General features: G+C 43.6%; 2 protein-coding genes across 3 annotated transcripts in view; both read right to left on the bottom strand.

Annotated features, from left to right (window-relative positions):
- Positions 1-18,663, bottom strand: part of GEMIN8 (gem nuclear organelle associated protein 8) — an 89,638-nt gene that overhangs the window by 32,923 nt on the left and 38,052 nt on the right. For both annotated transcript variants that reach the window (XM_069757742.1, XM_069757741.1), the window contains exon 2: positions 1,820-1,855. In XM_069757742.1, coding sequence (XP_069613843.1) covers positions 1,820-1,822 — 3 coding nt within the window. In that variant the 5' untranslated portion in view covers positions 1,823-1,855. The remainder of the gene's footprint in view (positions 1-1,819; positions 1,856-18,663) is intronic.
- On the bottom strand, positions 4,750-10,196 carry LOC138671674 (uncharacterized). Its single transcript, XM_069759840.1, has 7 exons — positions 10,017-10,196; positions 9,115-9,178; positions 8,944-9,030; positions 8,587-8,782; positions 8,281-8,440; positions 6,372-7,380; positions 4,750-4,818 (listed from the first exon to the last, which is right to left on the bottom strand). The coding sequence occupies exons 2-7, from the start codon at positions 9,160-9,162 to the stop codon at positions 4,750-4,752; spliced, it is 1,569 nt and encodes a 522-aa protein (XP_069615941.1). The 5' UTR covers positions 9,163-9,178; positions 10,017-10,196.

The raw sequence follows: 18,663 nt of genomic DNA, 5'->3' as shown, positions 1-18,663 counted from the left end.
CTGCAGCGTCCCTCGCTGGAAGAAAAGTAGCACAAGCAGACTGGCATGGGACAAAAGGGAACGCTAGGGTCTGGTAGATGAGAGATTTTTTTTTCCACCTTTCTATTTTTTTTTTTTTTTACTATTATACATTTTACGACCACCATATGCCGATTTGTAAAAGTAAACAAAGTAGTGGACAACCCCTTTAAATAGCTTGAACTCTGGTAAAAAAATTATATATTCTACAGCTGAACTACCGTTAACACAGGCTGTCTCTTTAAATCAGCAAATGTCACACACTATAATCTGTATTAAGTGTTAGGGTTCTAAAAATGTTACATTTTCGCGAATAGCAAAGTATAATTTTAACTTCCCATACATCCATGTGAACCAACAAGCCAAAGCAAACATCCTACATAACACTTGGGACTATGAAAACCCAGAACACATCTGCTTCAGCAGCTGTCCAGCCCAGTCACACATAGAAGAAAATGAGCATTATTAGACCATTTATACTAGTTCACCAACCCTGCATTCAGGGGAAGCACTGCTGAACGCTTTCCAATACTGAGTAATATACAGTAAGATATAAAGATTACAGATGTAGCGGCTATTCACACGGGAGGAGACGTGGACACTGTGGGAAAACTCGGCTTCCTCCTGTACATGGTTCTGGACTATGAAGCTTCCACCCACAGTGGAAGCTCTAGGCAGATCATGTTATTCGGTCTCTCTCATGGACCTTATAAGAAGCTAGAATATTCTATGTGATGTAACACAATAATAAAATCCATACAGTGATTGCTATAATATATGCTTTGGGAAACCAGGTGGAACCTCTCGAAAATACCATCTCTTTGAGACGACCACCAAACCAATTGCAATGCTATACAGTGTCTCCATATGGCATCCAATTGCTTTCTTCGCACCCATAGACTTGAAAGGGCGAGTATCGTCCAATTTTCGGAGGAAAATTGTGCATGCTGTGATTTTTTTTTCGCATGCAGATTCAGTCAGTGAAAAAAAAAATGTTCATCAGCACTGCCCCACTGGATAACATTTCTCCGATAGCGCTCAAACCGAAAATACAGTCGTGTGAATGACCCTTAGGCCGGGGTCACACTTGCGTGTGCAATGCGAGAAACTCACGCATCACTGCCGCCGGCACTTGGGACAGGAGCGTGCGGCTGCATGTATTTCTATACAGCTGAACGCACCGGTCCGAACTGCAGGCGGCAGTGCAGGGTATTGATGCGCGAGTCTCTCGCATTGCACTCGCAAGTGTGACACTGGCCTTTCAGAAAGGATGCACGGATCGGTATCTGAAAGCCACAGCAGATATAGTGGGCTGACCTCCACCAATATGAAACTGAATGGGGTCATCAAAATTCTGGAACCTGGAAACCCCTCCTAGACAGAACTCACATGGACGATCTTTTGCTGATAGAACATGTCCTCAGTCTAGTTCTATAGACCAGGGGTCCCCAACTCCAGTCCTCAAGGCCCACCAACAGGTCATGTTTTCAGGATTTCCTGTGCATTGCACAGGTGATGCAATTATTACCTGGGCAAGACTAAGGAAATCCTGAAAACATGACATGTTGGTGGGCCTTGAGGACTGGAGTTGGGGACCCCTGCTATAGACTGCTTTAGGCTTGTTTTTTCCGCTGGCCAATGGTCCACATAAAATAGACAAAGACTTGTCAGAGTTTGCTCCACAATTCTCGGATACCATTCACATTTCAAACAGTCAGCATACGGAAGTCATCCATGTGCCATTATTTTTACTGTTCTGCTTCTAATTGCATTACTTATGATGGAAAAAACAACTACTCACCATTTTTGATGAATTGTTTAATCAATCGTCAAGTACCTAGGAACAGAAAAACATAGAGTAAAGCTCTACATATATATTACAATAGTTAGGAACTCCAAATTCTTTTTTTACTGTTTTCACATATTTTCCTTTTTTTTCTTCCCAGATAAAAATAAAGTAGAGATTACAATCTAATCATGACTGATACATGAGGAACCCAATGTTCAGCACAGTGTGTAACCTTCTGTAGCTATTGCGGACATTTTAGTTGGTATATTTATCTGTGCTGGTAAATATTAAATGTCCTTTGTCACATAAACATATTGCATTCTCAGCCTTAAAGGGATGCTCCATTATAAGAAATACAGTACAAAAAAGTGTTTAATGGCATGAACGTACTTCAAATATAAATGGATGGTATTCTGACCTCCCAGCATCCCCTCAAATTCAGTACAGAGGTCACAGTGCCGCTGTAACCTGTGCTTGGCTGAAGCGGTCAGATGACTAAAAAAAAAAAAAGCGTGTCGTGGGAGGATTCTCTAATGACATGGTCTATTAGTCACCTGACCGCTGCAGCCAATAACCGGATGCAGCGGTCCAGACTTTGAAACATGGCTTTCTGAGCCAGCAGAAGCCTCCAGAGTGGCCTGGGCTGGATACCTAGGGGCTCTGAAAGGTGGTAAATATGTCACAGATTTTTATTCTAAGCGCCTATACGCCAGAATTTTTTTTCTATATCAGACAAAGCCTTTAAATATTTAGAAAATCAGGAAAAAGGGACATGAAACTAAGCCAAGTTTGATAGTGAAAATCCTGCAGTGATATAAAGTGGGCTGACGAGCAAATGCAAAACAACTTGTCCCGAATACAATACAACTCAATGCTGCAATTGTGTCCGGCTCTGAATAGCACAGACACTGAATTCATTATACATTGTAACTCATCCTAGAAGAGATGACCATGGCTTTTGTGCATCAAGATCAAGGTCTTGTGTAGCACAGGGTACGCTTTATCATGTGTGTCCAGAAACATTACCGCACAAAAGAGGCAAATCTCAGATAAGAAATGGCCACAGCCTGCTACCAACCACTGGCAGAATCTCTAGAAAAAGGAATAAAACACTGATTCTGGAATTCAATGACTTATGGTGCAAAATGCATAACGACACATGCTTTACAATATGAAGAGGAATATACTCAGGGCTCCTGGCTTTATACTTCTCATTACATTCTCACAGGTCTTGGCTTCTTTCCCAAGTCCTTCTCTAGATTTATTTCTTGGCATGGTTTCATCGGATGTCTGCCTTAAGTTTAACCACTGGATCTTGCAACTCGCTTCAGTATCTTAGGCTACGTTCACATTAGAGTCATGCGACGCAGCGTCGCCGACGCAACGCACGACGCTTTGGAAACGCACGCAAAAACGCACCTTTTTTGACGCAAGCGTCGGACGGATGCGTCGTAAAACGCAGCGTTTTTGGTGCGTTTTTGGTGCGTTTATACAAAAAACGCCGCGTTTTACGACGCATGCGTTGTCAAACACTGATTAGATCTTTACACACAATTTAGTGTCTAGACACTAGATAACACCACCAATGAATAGAAGAGGGTGGGTTTAGTGTCTAGACAATCGATAATGCCACCAATGGGTAGATGGGGGTGGGTATTAATGTAATAGTGGTATATATACCCCGGCATACATTATTTCCAACCATAGAGCATCAAGATGGATCGTCCCATGGAGAGTATCTACCTCACTTTTCAGCTGGAATTAGCCCTTGCTATAGCTTATGCTTTTGCCTGTCATGAACAGAGGAGAAGAGACAAACTACGGAGAAGGATTCGTCGGCGTTTTTGGCTACACCCTATAGTGGAAGTCCGAGAGAGTCGTGGAGCCTACCATTGTCTGTTTGGCGAATTAAATGAGAACCAGGACAAATACTTCGAATACACCAGGATGTCAAAAGACAGCTTCCGATATCTGCTGCGTCTGGTGGAAGGAACCATTTCCAGGCAGGACACGCAGCTCCGTAAATCGATTTCCCCTGAGGAACGTCTGCTGGTGACTCTACGGTACGTAATGGAATGTGAAGGATTTATATGTTCTTGCCATTTTTTAAAGTAACGTGTTTTGTTTTTGTGGGGTGGGGGATTGTAATTAAAAATGAAAAATTCTTTCATACCAATTTAATTAATTATATTTATTTATTTATCTTCTTGTCAGTTTCCTGGCTACCGGAGAGACATTGAAATCACTGCATTTCCAGTTTCGGATTGGAGTCTCCACACTGTCTGGGATTATTGCCGACACTTGCCGCGCATTGTGGGACAACCTCCGGGAGGAATTTTTACCCATCCCTACAAGAGAAATCTGGCTTGCCAACGCCCAAAAATTTGAACAAGTGTGTTCTTTCCCTAACTGTATTGGAGCCGTGGACGGGAAGCACATTAGGATTACCAAGCCTTCAAGAAGTGGATCTCTTTTTTTTAATTATAAAAAATACTTTTCCACCGTGCTGATGGCAATTGCAGGTGCAGACTGCAGGTTTATCGCTGTGGACATTGGAGCTTTTGGTCGTGCAAATGATTCACGGACATTTAAGGAGTCTGATATGGGCCGAAGATTGTACAATAACAATTTTAATTTCCCCCAGCCACGACCTCTTCCCAACACCGACGGCCCGGCCCTGCCATTTGTTGTTGTTGGTGATGAGGCTTTTCAAATGAGTGGCAACCTACTTAAACCTTACTCAAGTCGTGGGTTGGACCGCACCAAAACTATATTTAATTACAGACTGTCCAGGGCCAGAAGAACTGTGGAGTGCGCCTTTGGCATCCTGGTCTCCAAATGGCGTATCTTAGGATCCGCCATAAATTTGAAAATTGAGACAGTGGATGAGGTGGTGAAGGCGTGTGTGGTTCTCCACAATTTTATTATTGATAAAGAGAGAGTCAACGTGGACCTTGATGAACCCATTCCAAATCCATTGCCTGATTACCAAGCTCATCCTCTGCGGACAACTGTGGAGATTGCTCATATGAGGGACCAATTTGCTGCATACTTTGTTTCAGATGTTGGGCGTGTTTCATGGCAAGATCAAATGGTTTAATTCTTCGTGTTATGATGTCATGTAAACATCGTGTAGTCCATGTCATTTAACCATCCTATGTTTGGTTATTGTTATAATGTCCCCTGATTTTCTAATGCGTTGTGTTTTGAAATAAAGTTCTTGTGCCTTTCCGTTTTCACCAAACAAATCTCCTATACGTTTTTTCATAGTAATAATAGAATTGTAAAATCCAATATTGAAAGTAATGTGTGTCACACAAAATTTGTGTGTTCCATAGTTTTGACGTATAATAACATGATTGGCTCCCACCTTGTCAAGCATTTTTAATCCTGCAGACTATTTGCATATGGAACCTGGCTTGACAAGGAGGGAGACGATCATGTTTGCAAAACTCTACAGAGTTAACACTATTGTACTCGGGATGGTAGAAATCGTCCTGAGTCAAATAGTGGCGACACTGTGAACATTGCTTCCACCTCACCTGACCAATAATCTTAAGGTACATTAATAAAAGTATTATCCAACGATACCGACCAGTGATACGACTGGATCGAGATCGTTGTTTAGTTGTCGCGTGGTTGCTGGAGAGCTGTCACACAGACAGCTCTCCAGTGACCAAAAAAGAGCAAGTCCCGTGTAATCTGGGTAAAAGCGCTTTGCCACACTCACGATGTTTACCATTGTAAATGTAATTTTAAAAATTACAAAAAACCCTTACACTCCGGTGTGTGAAACGTCCATCGCCGTCAACTTCCCGTACTGTGGCAGCCCTAAAGCACAGCACAGCGTTTATTATTAAGTCAACGGTGTGCTCAGCTTTACGGGCGTTAATCACAGTGTCAGTGCGGAAAGATGACGGCGAGGGACGTGGTAGACACCTTTTTATATTTGTGGGGTATTGTTCACTTTTTATTTGAGTGTTTAAAACAGTGCGCTAGTAACCCAATATTCCCTTGTTTAAAACAAAGACATCGCTGGATCGGTCTAAACTCGCCGATCCAACAATGACAGCGTCTGATCAGTCCAAAAAAAATTCCAAATCATTCGCTGACACCAAAAAACTCACAGCAGGGGCTCAATCGTTTTACGATTTCAGAAAAGATAACGTTGGTTACACAGAAGAAACCAACTTTATCTATACTGAAATCGTTGTGTGATGGTACATTGTAAAAAGCTTGACATATTGAGCAATGCTGTTTGTGTTTGTAACATCTGAGTACAATGAGCGACAGCCCTATAAAAAAAGGAAATAAAGTGATACAATATTGTCACACATTGCACATCAGGTGTTACAAAGACAAGATTTGTGTGTACGGCGCAAGGTGTGATTTGGTGCAAACTTTATTTGAGACAATAAAAACCAAATTTTTTTTGAAAAAATATAACAAATTTATTTAGGGTACAGAAATAAAATTGGGGAAAATGTTTTTATGGGGTACCAATATCCGCAACTAAAGGGGATTCATATCCCACAGTTTTTTGGGGTGTAAAGGAGACCGAGGCGGAGGAGGAGGACGAGGGGGAGGAAGCAGCATACTCTATCACACTAGACGGGATGCCGACATCAATCCAGGAAGTGGATGGTGGTGAGACGTGGAAAGTAGCAGGTGAGGGAGGAGGAGGGACGACCAGTGTCCTTGGCTGGCTACTCCGGCTCCGGGTCGACCCAGGCTGTGTTGATGGTGTACTCCTCGTTGACCCAGGCTGGGTACTGGGTGTGCTCCGTGTAGACCCAGCCTGGGTACTTGGTGTGCTCCGGGTCGACCCGGGGTGTTTTCTGGTGGTACTTAGGGGAGCAGCCATAGCCAAGGACGTACTGGTTGTTGTTGTCGTCGTTCGCTTCTTCTTCTTTTTCCTCCTCTCTCCCTCTGGGTGTGGGTCGGCACCCCGTCTGTGTCCCCTTGAAGGCCTGTCAGGCTCAGAACTTTGGGGCTCTGTTCTGTGGTGGCGGTGGCCCTCAGCACGCGGAGCTCTGTGGTGGTGCTCTGCAGCAGGAGTCGGAGTCATGGCAGCCAGCGATGGTACTGCGGGCATATTTGTCGCTGACTGCATGACCCGAGCCTGCTGCAGAGCACTGACATATAAATTGTTGCAGCCCTGCATGAACGAAATCTGGAGTTCCGGCGTAAGATGTTCAACCATGCCGTTGTGAATGGCACTAAAAAAATGTTTGGCCGGCCTCGAGAGATCCGTTTCGATGTTTTCAAGACGCCGTTCGATATTGCACATTTTATCGCACAGCGCCTTGAAACCATTCTGAAATACGGTGCTCAGATGTAAAAATTCGGACATGGGCGCCCTGTCCGAGGCCCGCTGACGCTGTCGGGAAGACCCGAAGGAAGGAACGCCAGAGGCCTCGGCCAGGGGAACATCTGATGGACCGGCTGCCGGTTCGCCAGATTGTGTTGGTGCAGACCTGCTCTCGCTGTGGGATGGCTGCGACAGTTCAGATGGCGCTTCACAAAGGACCGCTCCAGAGGGTCGGACAGTCTCGCGGGTGCTGCTGTGTGTTCTGTGAAAACATAAGGAAACCATTAGTATACAAAATATCACATTTCACATGCGTCATTAAACTTTACCGCCAGGTATCCATTGCCGCCATAAATATTAAACTATTTTTAACATTGACACTGCATATGCACCATCAATATTAAAAAAAAGGTATTTCTAAATAGTCAACCAAGGTTGTGGTTTGCAACGCCAGACAATTATGCTTACGTTGGAACTGCCATGACGTCACGGTCATGTGACCGAGACGTCATCACAGGTCCTGCGAGCTGAGCAACCATGGGAACATAACCTGCCTTGCAGTAGAATGTATGCCGTATCTATTATATTTTTCTTTTTTGTGTATAAAAAATCGTGGATACACCTGGATGGGCAATATACTACTCCACTATGAAATATTGGCTGGGCTTGGACAATCTACTATTTTTATGTATACTTCAGATTTTAATGAAATTGCTAAAAGTCAAGCTCACCATTGCAGTAATCCCAGAAGGGAGCCGCTGTGTCAAGTGTGAGAAGATCAGAAATGAATTACAAATTCAAGGTCAACGAGGTGTGAAAAGTAAAAACAAAATTCACTTTAATCAAAAGCAGAGGATGAAACATCTGCACAATACAATAAAAACACTATCTACGCGTTTCAGGTCTGATGTTCCCTGTCACCTGAAACGCGTACATAGTGTCTATTGCATTGTGCTGATGTTTCATCCTCTGCTTATGATTGAAGTGGATAAAAGTATGTATTTTTTACTTTTCACACCTCGGTGAACTTGCCTTTTTTTCTTCATTTCTATACTTGGGACTTGCCAAAATAAATGGCTGGGCAATAAGCTACGTGGCTGGAATGTAGTATGTGAATATGCATGTTGTAAAAACTAGGTGTGTGCATAGGTACTATACTTACTCTCTGCTTTCAAGGACCGGTCGCAAGAACTGCAGTATACGGTTATACTTGTACACCGAGGTCCTTGAAGCGGCAGCACCACTACGAGTCTGTCCCTCCTTTTTCAGGCCCCTCCGGAAGCGGTCCTTCATGGAGCGCCATCTGGTCTTCAATTGTTTAACTGTGTATAAAGATAAAAAATAAAAAAGGTTTTAGATAATATATTGAAAACGATTACGCAACCGTGTGCAATCCCAATAGAAGACATCACAGACGGTTGTGTAATCCTGGCATGATGGGTCACAGCAGCATTTTGGAAATACTTACGGAAACTAGCTTTAGCCTTGGAGGAAGCGCTGTCGAAGCCATCCCACAGCGATTGTGCCACCTCCAACCACAGACGCCGCAATATGCCCTGGTCCGCGTGCTGGGGGTCACGGCTGTCCCACAACGGGCCCCGTGCTTCTATTGATGCCACCATAAGGTCGATATTAAGTGGCTCATCCAGGGCCCGTTGTGAAACCTAAAAAAAAATAGAAAATATTAATGTTTGAAAGATAAAAAAAATTGTCCCTACCTCCTCCACCGCCACCTACTACACACAACATCACAACCTCCCACCACCCCCCATACCCGCAAAAAATAAAAAAATAAAAAAATTATAGGTTTGAAAGAAATACTTACGCTCCGTCCTGCAACCACAGCTTGGCCCCGTGGTCCCTGCTGCTGCTCCCTCTCTTCCTCCTGGTTCTCCTCCTCACTTGAAGAAGCCTGCAAAATAGTTTACCAAAAAGTTGAGTGACCCATCTACAAATGACAGCGAATATAGTAAGCAATAGTAGATCATGTACTCACCGGACTCCTCAGCGGTGGGGTATTGCTGGAATCAGTGCCGCTGGCCATGACTAATAATGCAAATCTGAAATAAAGAACAAAATAACATTGATCCTATGCACAATCCAGCAATATATAAAAAAAAAAAAAAAAAAATTCATTTAAACCACAAAGAACATTGCACTCCAACTGAACTAACGCTGAGCAAACAACACTGCCACATTGATTAGATTAAAGAAACAATGGCAGAGACAACCCAATGGCAGAGTACAAAAGCCTAAAGATAAGAAAACTAATCTACAACAGACCCTATGTAGTAATCCCAAAAAAGGTTTTTTTTTTTTTAAAGTACAGAATGAACGGAGCAACACAAAAAACACAATATTTTTTTTTTAAGTAACAACACACAAAAAGTAAGGGCATAAACATTAATAACACACCGTACTTTACAATAAAACCGACAGGGACGGAGACAATAAAAGGGCATACAACGCCATACATCACAACCATAAACATACAACGATGTCTTTACACAACCACAGTGCAGAACATAATACACATCTTGCAATAAAAAATTAATAAATGTAATAAAAGGGCGCAGAATCATTCTATACTGCCATACTTTAATATAAAACCGACAGGGCCGGAGACTATTAAACGCCATCATATAACGCAAGAATAAAACATCACAACTGAATTCAAAAAACACCACCAAACCAAAAAATGGAAACGAAAAATCTATCCTAGAAAGAACAATAATCTAGGCCGCAGGCAATGAAACGCCATCCTATACAACGCCATACATCACAACTAGACTAAAAATACCACAATATCTTTAACCACAGTGCAGAATATAAAAACCCAACTTGCAAAAATAATTTTAAAAAACATGTAGAAAATGCAGAGAATCATTCTATACTTACATCTCTGGACAGCGGATGAGAAGACTGTAGTAGGAGTAGATGTACTCTGTAGTGTAGCCTGCAGCAGAAGTGACAAACAATCCAACATTTTCTTTATATATGGGGGATGTTTTTCTCACTGTTTGCACTGTCTAGACACTTTTTTGTTTCTTTTTATCTAACGACGCATGCGTCGCACAACGCACGCAAAACGCACACCCGCGACGTCAATACGTTTCAATGGGAAATTGTAACGCATTGACGACGCACGAGCGACGCAAGTGCGACGCGCGCGTTTTTTTGACGCTACAAAAATGCTACATGTAGCGTCTCCGACGCCACCCAGGTGCGGTGAAACGACGCATGCGTCGTGCGTTTTACCGAAAACGCACGACAACGCAACGCATGCGTCCCCAATGATAGAGATAGGGGCGCATGACGCATGCGTTGCCGTGCGTCGACGACGCAGCGTGCATGACGCTAATGTGAACGTAGCCTTAGCTAAGTATTTGATCACAATGGACTTCCCTTCTGTGTCGTTACCATTGTAGGATGATTGTACATATTCATGTAAAAGACTGGTCAATTTTTATAATTTTTCATTTCTTAACTGATCATATATAATCGGACCAATATATATATATATATATATATGAAAAGACACGGAAAGAAAAATATATAGAATGAACGGAACCAGAGGAGTGCACATTTAGGACTTGGATATACGTGAATCCGACTCACCGCCTGCACTAATTCCCAGGGCCAATGGTGCTCTGCACTTATAGCAAATAGCTGTATGAACAAAAAGTAGGAAGAAGTGCGGCACTCACCCTTTTTGCTTGTGGAATCGTGCTCTTTATTGGACCGACATGAGAAAGTCATGTCGGTCATGTCGGTCCAATAAAGAGCACGATTCCACAAGCAAAAAGGATGAGTGCCGCACTTCTTCCTATTTTTTTATATATATGAAAAATGTCAAAGGCTTCTGTGGTGACATCACATTTAATCTAAATTATCCAGACATATTACAGTGGAGAAAAAAAGTATTTAGTCAGCCACCAACTGTGCAAGTTCTCCCACTCAAAAAGATGAGAGAGGCCTGTAATTGACATCATAGGTAGACTGCAAATATGAGAGTCAAAATGAGAAAACAAATCCAGAAATTCACCTTGTCTGATTTGGCAAGATTTATTTTGCAAATTATGGTGGAAAATAAGTATTTTGTCACCTAAAAACATGCAAGATTTCTGGCTCTCAGAGAAATGTAACTTCTTCTTTAAGAGTCTCCTCTTTCCTCCACTCATTACCTGTACTAATGGCACCTGTTTGAACTTGTTATCAGTATAAAAGACACCTGTGCACACCCTCAAACAGTCACACTCCAAACTCCACTATGGTGAAGACCAAAGAGCTGTCAAAGGACACCAGAAACAAAATCGTAGCCCTGCACCAGGCTGGGAAGACTGAATCTGCAATAGGCAAGCAGCTTGGCGTGATGAAATCAACTGTGTGGGAGCAATAAAAAGAAAATGGAAGACATATAAGACCACTGATAATCTCCCTCGATCTGGGGCTCCACACAAGATATCATCCCATGGGGTCAAAACGGTCGCACGAACAGTGAGCAAAAATCCCAGAACCACACGGGGGGACCTAGGGAATGACCTGCATAGAGCTGGGACCACCGTAACAAAGGCTACCATCAGTAAGACACTATGCCGCCAGGGACTCAGATCCGGCAGTGCCAAACGGGTCCCCCTGCTTAAGCCAGTACATGTCCGGGCCCGTCTGAAGTTTGCTAGAGAGCATTTGGATTATCCAGAAGAGTATTGAGAGAATGTCATATGGTCTGATGAAACCAAAGTAGAACTGTTTGGTAGAAAGAAAACTCGTTGTCTTTGGAGGAGACAGAATGCCAAGTTGCATCCAAAGAACACCATACCTACTGTGAAGCATGGGGTTGGCAATATCATGCTTTGGGGCTGTTTATCTGCAAAGAGACCAGGACGACTGATCCATGTACATGAAAGAATGAATGGGGCCATGTATAATGAGCTTTTGAGTGCAAACCTCCTTCCATCAGCAAGGGCATTGAAGATGAAACGTGGATGGATCTTTCAGCATGATAATGATCCCATGCACACCGCCAGGGCAACGAAGGAGTGGCTTCGTAAGAAGCATATGAAGATCCTGGAGTGGCCTAGCCTGTTTCCAGATCTCAACCCTATAGAAAACCTTTGGAGGGAGTTAAAAGTCCATGTTGCCCAGCGACAGGCCCAAAACGTCACTGCTCGAGATCTGCATGGTGGAATGGGCCAACATACCACCAACAGTGTTTGCCAGCCTTGTGAAGCCTTACATAACACGTTTTACCTCTGTCATTGCCAACAAAGGATATATAACAAAATACTGAGATAACCATATACTTATTTTCCACCATAATTTGCAAAATAAATCTTGAGTGGTCTATCTATGATGTCAATTACAGGCCTCTCATCTTTTTAAGGGAGAGAACTTTCACAACTGAGTAAATACACTGCTCAAAAAAATAAAGTGAACACTAAAATCCCACATCCTAGATATCACTGAATGAAATATTCCAGTTGTAAATCTTTATTCATTACATAGTGGAATGTGTTGTGAACAATAAAACCTAAAATTTATCAATGTAAATCACAACTAATATCCCATGGAGGTGTGGAGTTGGAATGATGCTCAAAATCAAAGTGGAAAATGAAGTTACAGGCTGATCCAACTTCAGTGGAAATGCCTCAAGACAAGGAAATGATGCTCAATAGTGTGTGGCCTCCATGTGCCTGTATGACCTCCCTACAATGCCTGGGCATGCTCCTGATGAGGCGGCGGATGGTCTCCTGAGGGATCTCCTCCCATACCTGGACTAAAGTATCAACTCTTGGATAGTCTGTGGTGCAACATGACGTTGGTGGATGGTGCGAGACATGATGTCCCAGATGTGTTCAATCGGATTCAGGTCTGGGGAATGGGCGGGCCAGTCCATAGCTTCAATGCCTTCATCTTGCAGGAACTGCTGACACACTCCAGCCACATGAGGTCTGGCATTGTTGTGCATTAGTAGGAACCCAGAGCCAACCGCACCAGCATATGGTCTCACAAGGGGTCTGAGGATCTCATCTCAGTAACTAATGGCAATCAGGCTACCTCTGACGAGCACATGGAGGGCTGTGTGGCCCTCCAAAGAAATGCCACCCCACACCATTACTGATCCACTGCCAAACCGGTCATGCTGATGGATGTTGCAGGCAGCAGATCACTCTCCATGGCGTCTCCAGACTCTGTCATGTCTGTCACATGTGCTCAGTGTGAACCTGCTTTCATCTGTGAAGAGCACAGGGCGCCAGTGGTGAATTTGCCAATCCTGGTGTTCTGTGGCAAATGCCAATCATCCTGCATGGTGTTGGAGTGTGAGCACAACCCCCATCTGTGGATGTCGGGCACTCAGACCATCCTCATGGAGTCGGATTCTAACCATTTGTGCAGACACATGCACATTTGTGGCCTGCTGGAGGTCATTTTACAGGGCTCTGGTAGTGCTCCTCCTTGCACAAAGGCTGAAGTAGCGGTCCTGCTGCTAGGTTGTTTCTCTCCTATGGCCCCCTCCACATCTCCTGGTGTACTGGCCTGTCTCCTGATAGCACTTCCAGCCCCTGGACACTACTCTGACAGACACAGCAAACCTTCTTGCCACAGCTCGCACTGATGTGATGAGCTGCACTACCTGAGCCACTTGTGTGGGTTGTAGAGTCCGTCTCATGCTACCACGAGTGTGAAAGCACAACCAACATTCAAAAGTGACCAAAACATCAGCCAGAAAGCATTGGTACTGAGATGTAGTCTGTGATTCCCACCTGCAGAACCACTCCTTTATTGAGTGTGTCTTGATAATTGCCAATAATTTCCATCTGTTGTCTATTCCATTTGCACAACAGCATGTGAAATTGATTATCAGTGTTGCTTCCTAAGTGGACAGTTCGATTTCACAGAAGTTTGATTTACTTGGAGTTATATTCTGTTGTTTAAGTGTTCCCTTTATTTTTTTGAGCAGTGTACTTTTTTCCCCACTATATTTCAGAAGGCCCAGGGACATGAGCTAGGCCACGTTCACACATTCAGTATGTGGTCAGTATTTCCTCTGTATCTGTGAGCCAAAATCAGGAGTGGAACAGTCAGAGGAAAAGTATAATAGAAACACGTCACCACGTCTGTATTTATCACCCACTCCTGGTTTTGGCTTACACATACTGAGGTAAAATACTGACCAAATACTGAGCGTGTGAACATGGAATTAGGGTACCGTCACACAGTGGCATTTTGATCACTACGACGGCACGATTCGTGACGTTCCAGCGATATAGTTACGATCTCGCAGTGTCTGACACGCTCCTGCAATCAGGGACCCCGCTGAGAATCGTACGTCGTAGCAGATCAGTTGAAACTTTCTTTCATCGTCTAGTGTCCCGCAGTGGCGGCATGATCGCATGGTGTAACAAAGGTGTGCATGATATTGTATACGATGTGCGCATAATAACCAACGGCTTCTACATCGCACATACGTCATGAAATTATCGCTCCAGCGTCGTACATTGCAAAGTGTGACAGCAGTCTACGACGCTGGAGCGATATTGTTACGATGCTGGAGCGTCACGGATCGTGCCGTCGTAGCGATCAAAATGCCACTATGTGACGGTACCCTTAAAGTTCATGTAAGAATGACTGTTGACCCTTATTGTCATTAATGTTCACTGGTTGTGATTTGTTGACTGGCTTCTAATTAGCTATTGCATCGGTCCTAGTATTGCAGTCGTATTGTTCTACTATCTTTGGGAAACAAAGGCACAACAGTTTGAATGTTTGTTAATATGTTGATGACCCAATGGTGCTCAGAAATATGAAGGACAATGTATGCATGGTCTTTGAACACTCCAGCAGTGAGGGATGGTCTCCATCCACCTTCCCCCAAAGCCTGTGGTGGGACGACTAGATGAAAAGTTGTGATATATTAAAAGGAGGATCTGCCTGTGTTCAGAGAGACTCTACATGACAGAAGTCATGGCATCATCGCTCCAACTAAAGAAATACAGAGCTGCCTCACTGACCATCACTGAACCCTCAAAGACCTTTAGAGAATCCAGGTTCGGACAATCATGTTACCTGACCTCGTACATCAATGGACTGTCATCTTCCTAAGCTTGTCATTACCTCCTCTCTGTGGGGGCCCACCAAAAGCGGGGAGCCACTGGTGGGGGTATTTGGCCCTGGAAACAGCTCTAATCCCAGCGAGTCAGTGGAAGGGTGAGACTCTGTATTTTGTACCATCTTGAATTTTTGCTTGGACTGTTCTATATGCTATTGTGTGTTGGTGGTTCAATAAATTATTGCCACACTGTTTTACCCTTACCCTGTGTTGTCTGAGTAGTGTTCTGCCCACAGGGAGAGAACGCTTGTATTTAGTGGTATGAGCCTTGGTCCATGCAGTCTTTCTAAAGACAGCCGAGCCAGCGGACGAGAGCACCCACTGACCCTGTATCTCTACAGTTTCGACCCAATAATATCTCTGATCTCCTGCATGATTAGAAAGTGCAGCTAAGTTTAGTTGTGTCACCTTATAAACCCTTCTATCTGCTCTCCTCCTCTCATAGCACTGTCAGCTGTGCTATACTGCATCTTCCCCAGAGAGCCTGTGCAGAAATTCATCTATTGTGCTCACAGCACCATAAAATCGCACTGCAGTGAGATCAAAACTGGGTGTAATTACATCTCACACATGAGTAGCCTGTTCTGATCGCAATCTCTGTGCTCTACAAGTTGTCCTTATGACAACTGATATACTCATCTCCAGACAGGCATTGTAGGGAAAGGGGCAGTACAGTAGAGTTGACAGTGCTGTAAGTGGAGAGCTGGTAGAAGGGTTTGTAATGTGACATACAGGTCCTTCTCAAAAAATTAGCATATAGTGTTAAATTTCATTATTTACCATAATGTAATGATTACAATTAAACTTTCATATATTATAGATTCATTATCCACCAACTGAAATTTGTCAGGTCTTTTATTGTTTTAATATTGATGATTTTGGCATACAACTCCTGATAACCCAAAAAACCTGTCTCAATAAATTAGCATATCAAGAAAAGGTTCTCTAAACGACCTATTACCCTAATATTCTGAATCAACTAATTAACTCTAAACACATGCAAAAGATACCTGAGGCTTTTATAAACTCCCTGCCTGGTTCATTACTCAAAACCCCCATCATGGGTAAGACTAGCGACCTGACAGATGTCAAGAAGGCCATCATTGACACCCTCAAGCAAGAGGGTAAGACCCAGAAAGAAATTTCTCAACAAATAGGCTTTTCCCAGAGTGCTGTATCAAGGCACCTCAATGGTAAGTCTGTTGGAAGGAAACAATGTGGCAGAAAACGCTGTACAACGAGAAGAGGAGACCGGACCCTGAGGAAGATTGTGGAGAAGGACCGATTCCAGACCTTGGGGAACCTGAGGAAGCAGTGGACTGAGTCTGGTGTGGAAACATCCAGAGCCACCGTGCACAGGCGTGTGCAGGAAATGGGCTACAGGTGCCGCATTCCCCAGGTAAAGCCACTTTTGAGCTACAGAGAAGCAGCACTGGACTGTTGCTAAGTGGTCCCAAGTACTTTTTTCTGATGAAAGCAAATTTTGCATGTCATTCGGAAATCAAGGTGCCAGAGTCTGGAGGAAGACTGGGGAGAAGGAAATGCCAAAATGCCTGAAGTCCAGTGTCAAGTACCCACAGTCAGTGATGGTGTGGGGTGCCATGTCAGCTGCTGGTGTTGGTCCACTGTGTTTCATCAAGGGCAGGGTCAATGCAGCTAGCTATCAGGAGATTTTGGAGCACTTCATGCTTCCATCGGCTGAAATGCTTTATGGAGATGAAGATTTCATTTTTCAGCACGACCTGGCACCTGCTCACAGTGCCAAAACCACTGGTAAATGGTTTACTGACCATGGTATTACTGTGCTCAATTGGCCTGCCAACTCTCCTGACCTGAACCCCATAGAGAATCTGTGGGATATTGTGAAGAGAAAGTTGAGAGACGCAAGACCCAACACTCTGGATGAGCTTAAGGCCGCTATTGAAGCATCCTGGGCCTCCATAACATCTCAGCAGTGTCACAGGCTGATTGCCTCCATGCCACGCCGCATTGAAGCAGTCATTTCTGCCAAAGGATTCCCGACCAAGTATTGAGTGCATAACTGAACATTATTAGTTGACGGTTTTTTTGTTTGTTATTAAAAAACACTTTTATTTGATTGGATGGGTGAAATATGCTAATTTATTGAGACAGGTTTTTTGGGTTATCAGGAGTTGTATGCCAAAATCATCAGTATTAAAACAATAAAAGACCTGACAAATTTCAGTTGGTGGATAATGAATCTATAATATATGAAAGTTTAATTGTAATCATTACATTATGGTAAATAATGAAATTTAACACTATATGCTAATTTTTTGAGAAGGACCTGTAGCTAAACTCAGCTGGTGAAAGGTCTGCTTTAAGACCTCCCATACATATTAGACTAAAGTCGGTTGAACCCACTGATGTCCGTGTTCAACTGTCAGTCTAATGTATATGGGAGTCTCCAGACTCTCACTTGACTGGTGATGGTTAGAAAGATAAGGTTCTGGCATGTCCAATTATGGACTGCTGATGCCCCCCTTTTTTTCTTCTACGCAAGATAAGCTGCCACCAGATGAGTCTGGGAGAGCCGAGCATTCCTCTTTACAGATCATTCAGCAAACTGTTATCTATTCTGTATGGGGGAATTAGGATATTTAACAGAACCAGTGACTTCCCCAAAAGGAAGAGAGACCCATCTGCAGATAGCGGGTTTGGGTTCACTGTTTATATATCTACTAGATGGTGGCCCGATTCTAACGCATCGGGTATTCTAGAATATGCGTGTCCACGTAGTATATTGCACAGCCCACATAGTATATTGCACCCACCCACGTAGTATATTGCCCAGCCATATACTATACTGCCCAGTCACGTAGTATATTGCCCAGCCACGTAGTATATTGCCCAGTCACGTAGTATATTGCCCAGTCACGTAGTATATTGCCCAGTCACGTAGTATATTGCCCAGCCACGTAGTATATTGCCCAGCCACGTAGTATATTGCCCAGCGATGTAGTATACAGCACAGAGCCACGTAGTATACAGCAAAGAGCCACATAGTATATTGTCCAGTCACGTAGTATATTGTCCAGTCACGTAGTATATAACACTGCCCACACAGTATATAACTGTGGCCACGTAATATCTAGCACAGCCCACGGAGTATATCACACAGCCCCCGCAGTATATCACACTGCCCATGTAGTATATAGCAGCCATGTGGTATCTAACACAGCCCACGTAGTATACAGCAGTGTGGGCACCATATCCCTGTTAAAAAAAAATAATTAAAATAAAAAATAGTTATATAATCACCCACTAGGATCCACCGAAGCTCCGGCGATAGGCGCACGGCTGCCGCCATCTTCTGTTCCCAGGATGCATTGCGAAATTACCCAGATGACTTAGCGGTCTCGCTAAGCGAGACCGCTAAGTCATCTGGGTAATTTCGCAATGCATCGCTGGGAA

The sequence above is a fragment of the Ranitomeya imitator genome, chromosome 3 (assembly GCF_032444005.1).
Source record: "Ranitomeya imitator isolate aRanImi1 chromosome 3, aRanImi1.pri, whole genome shotgun sequence".
Classification (NCBI taxonomy): domain Eukaryota; kingdom Metazoa; phylum Chordata; class Amphibia; order Anura; family Dendrobatidae; genus Ranitomeya; species Ranitomeya imitator.
Note: the sequence above shows the minus strand (reverse complement) of the source record. Positions and strands in the feature narration are given on the sequence as shown.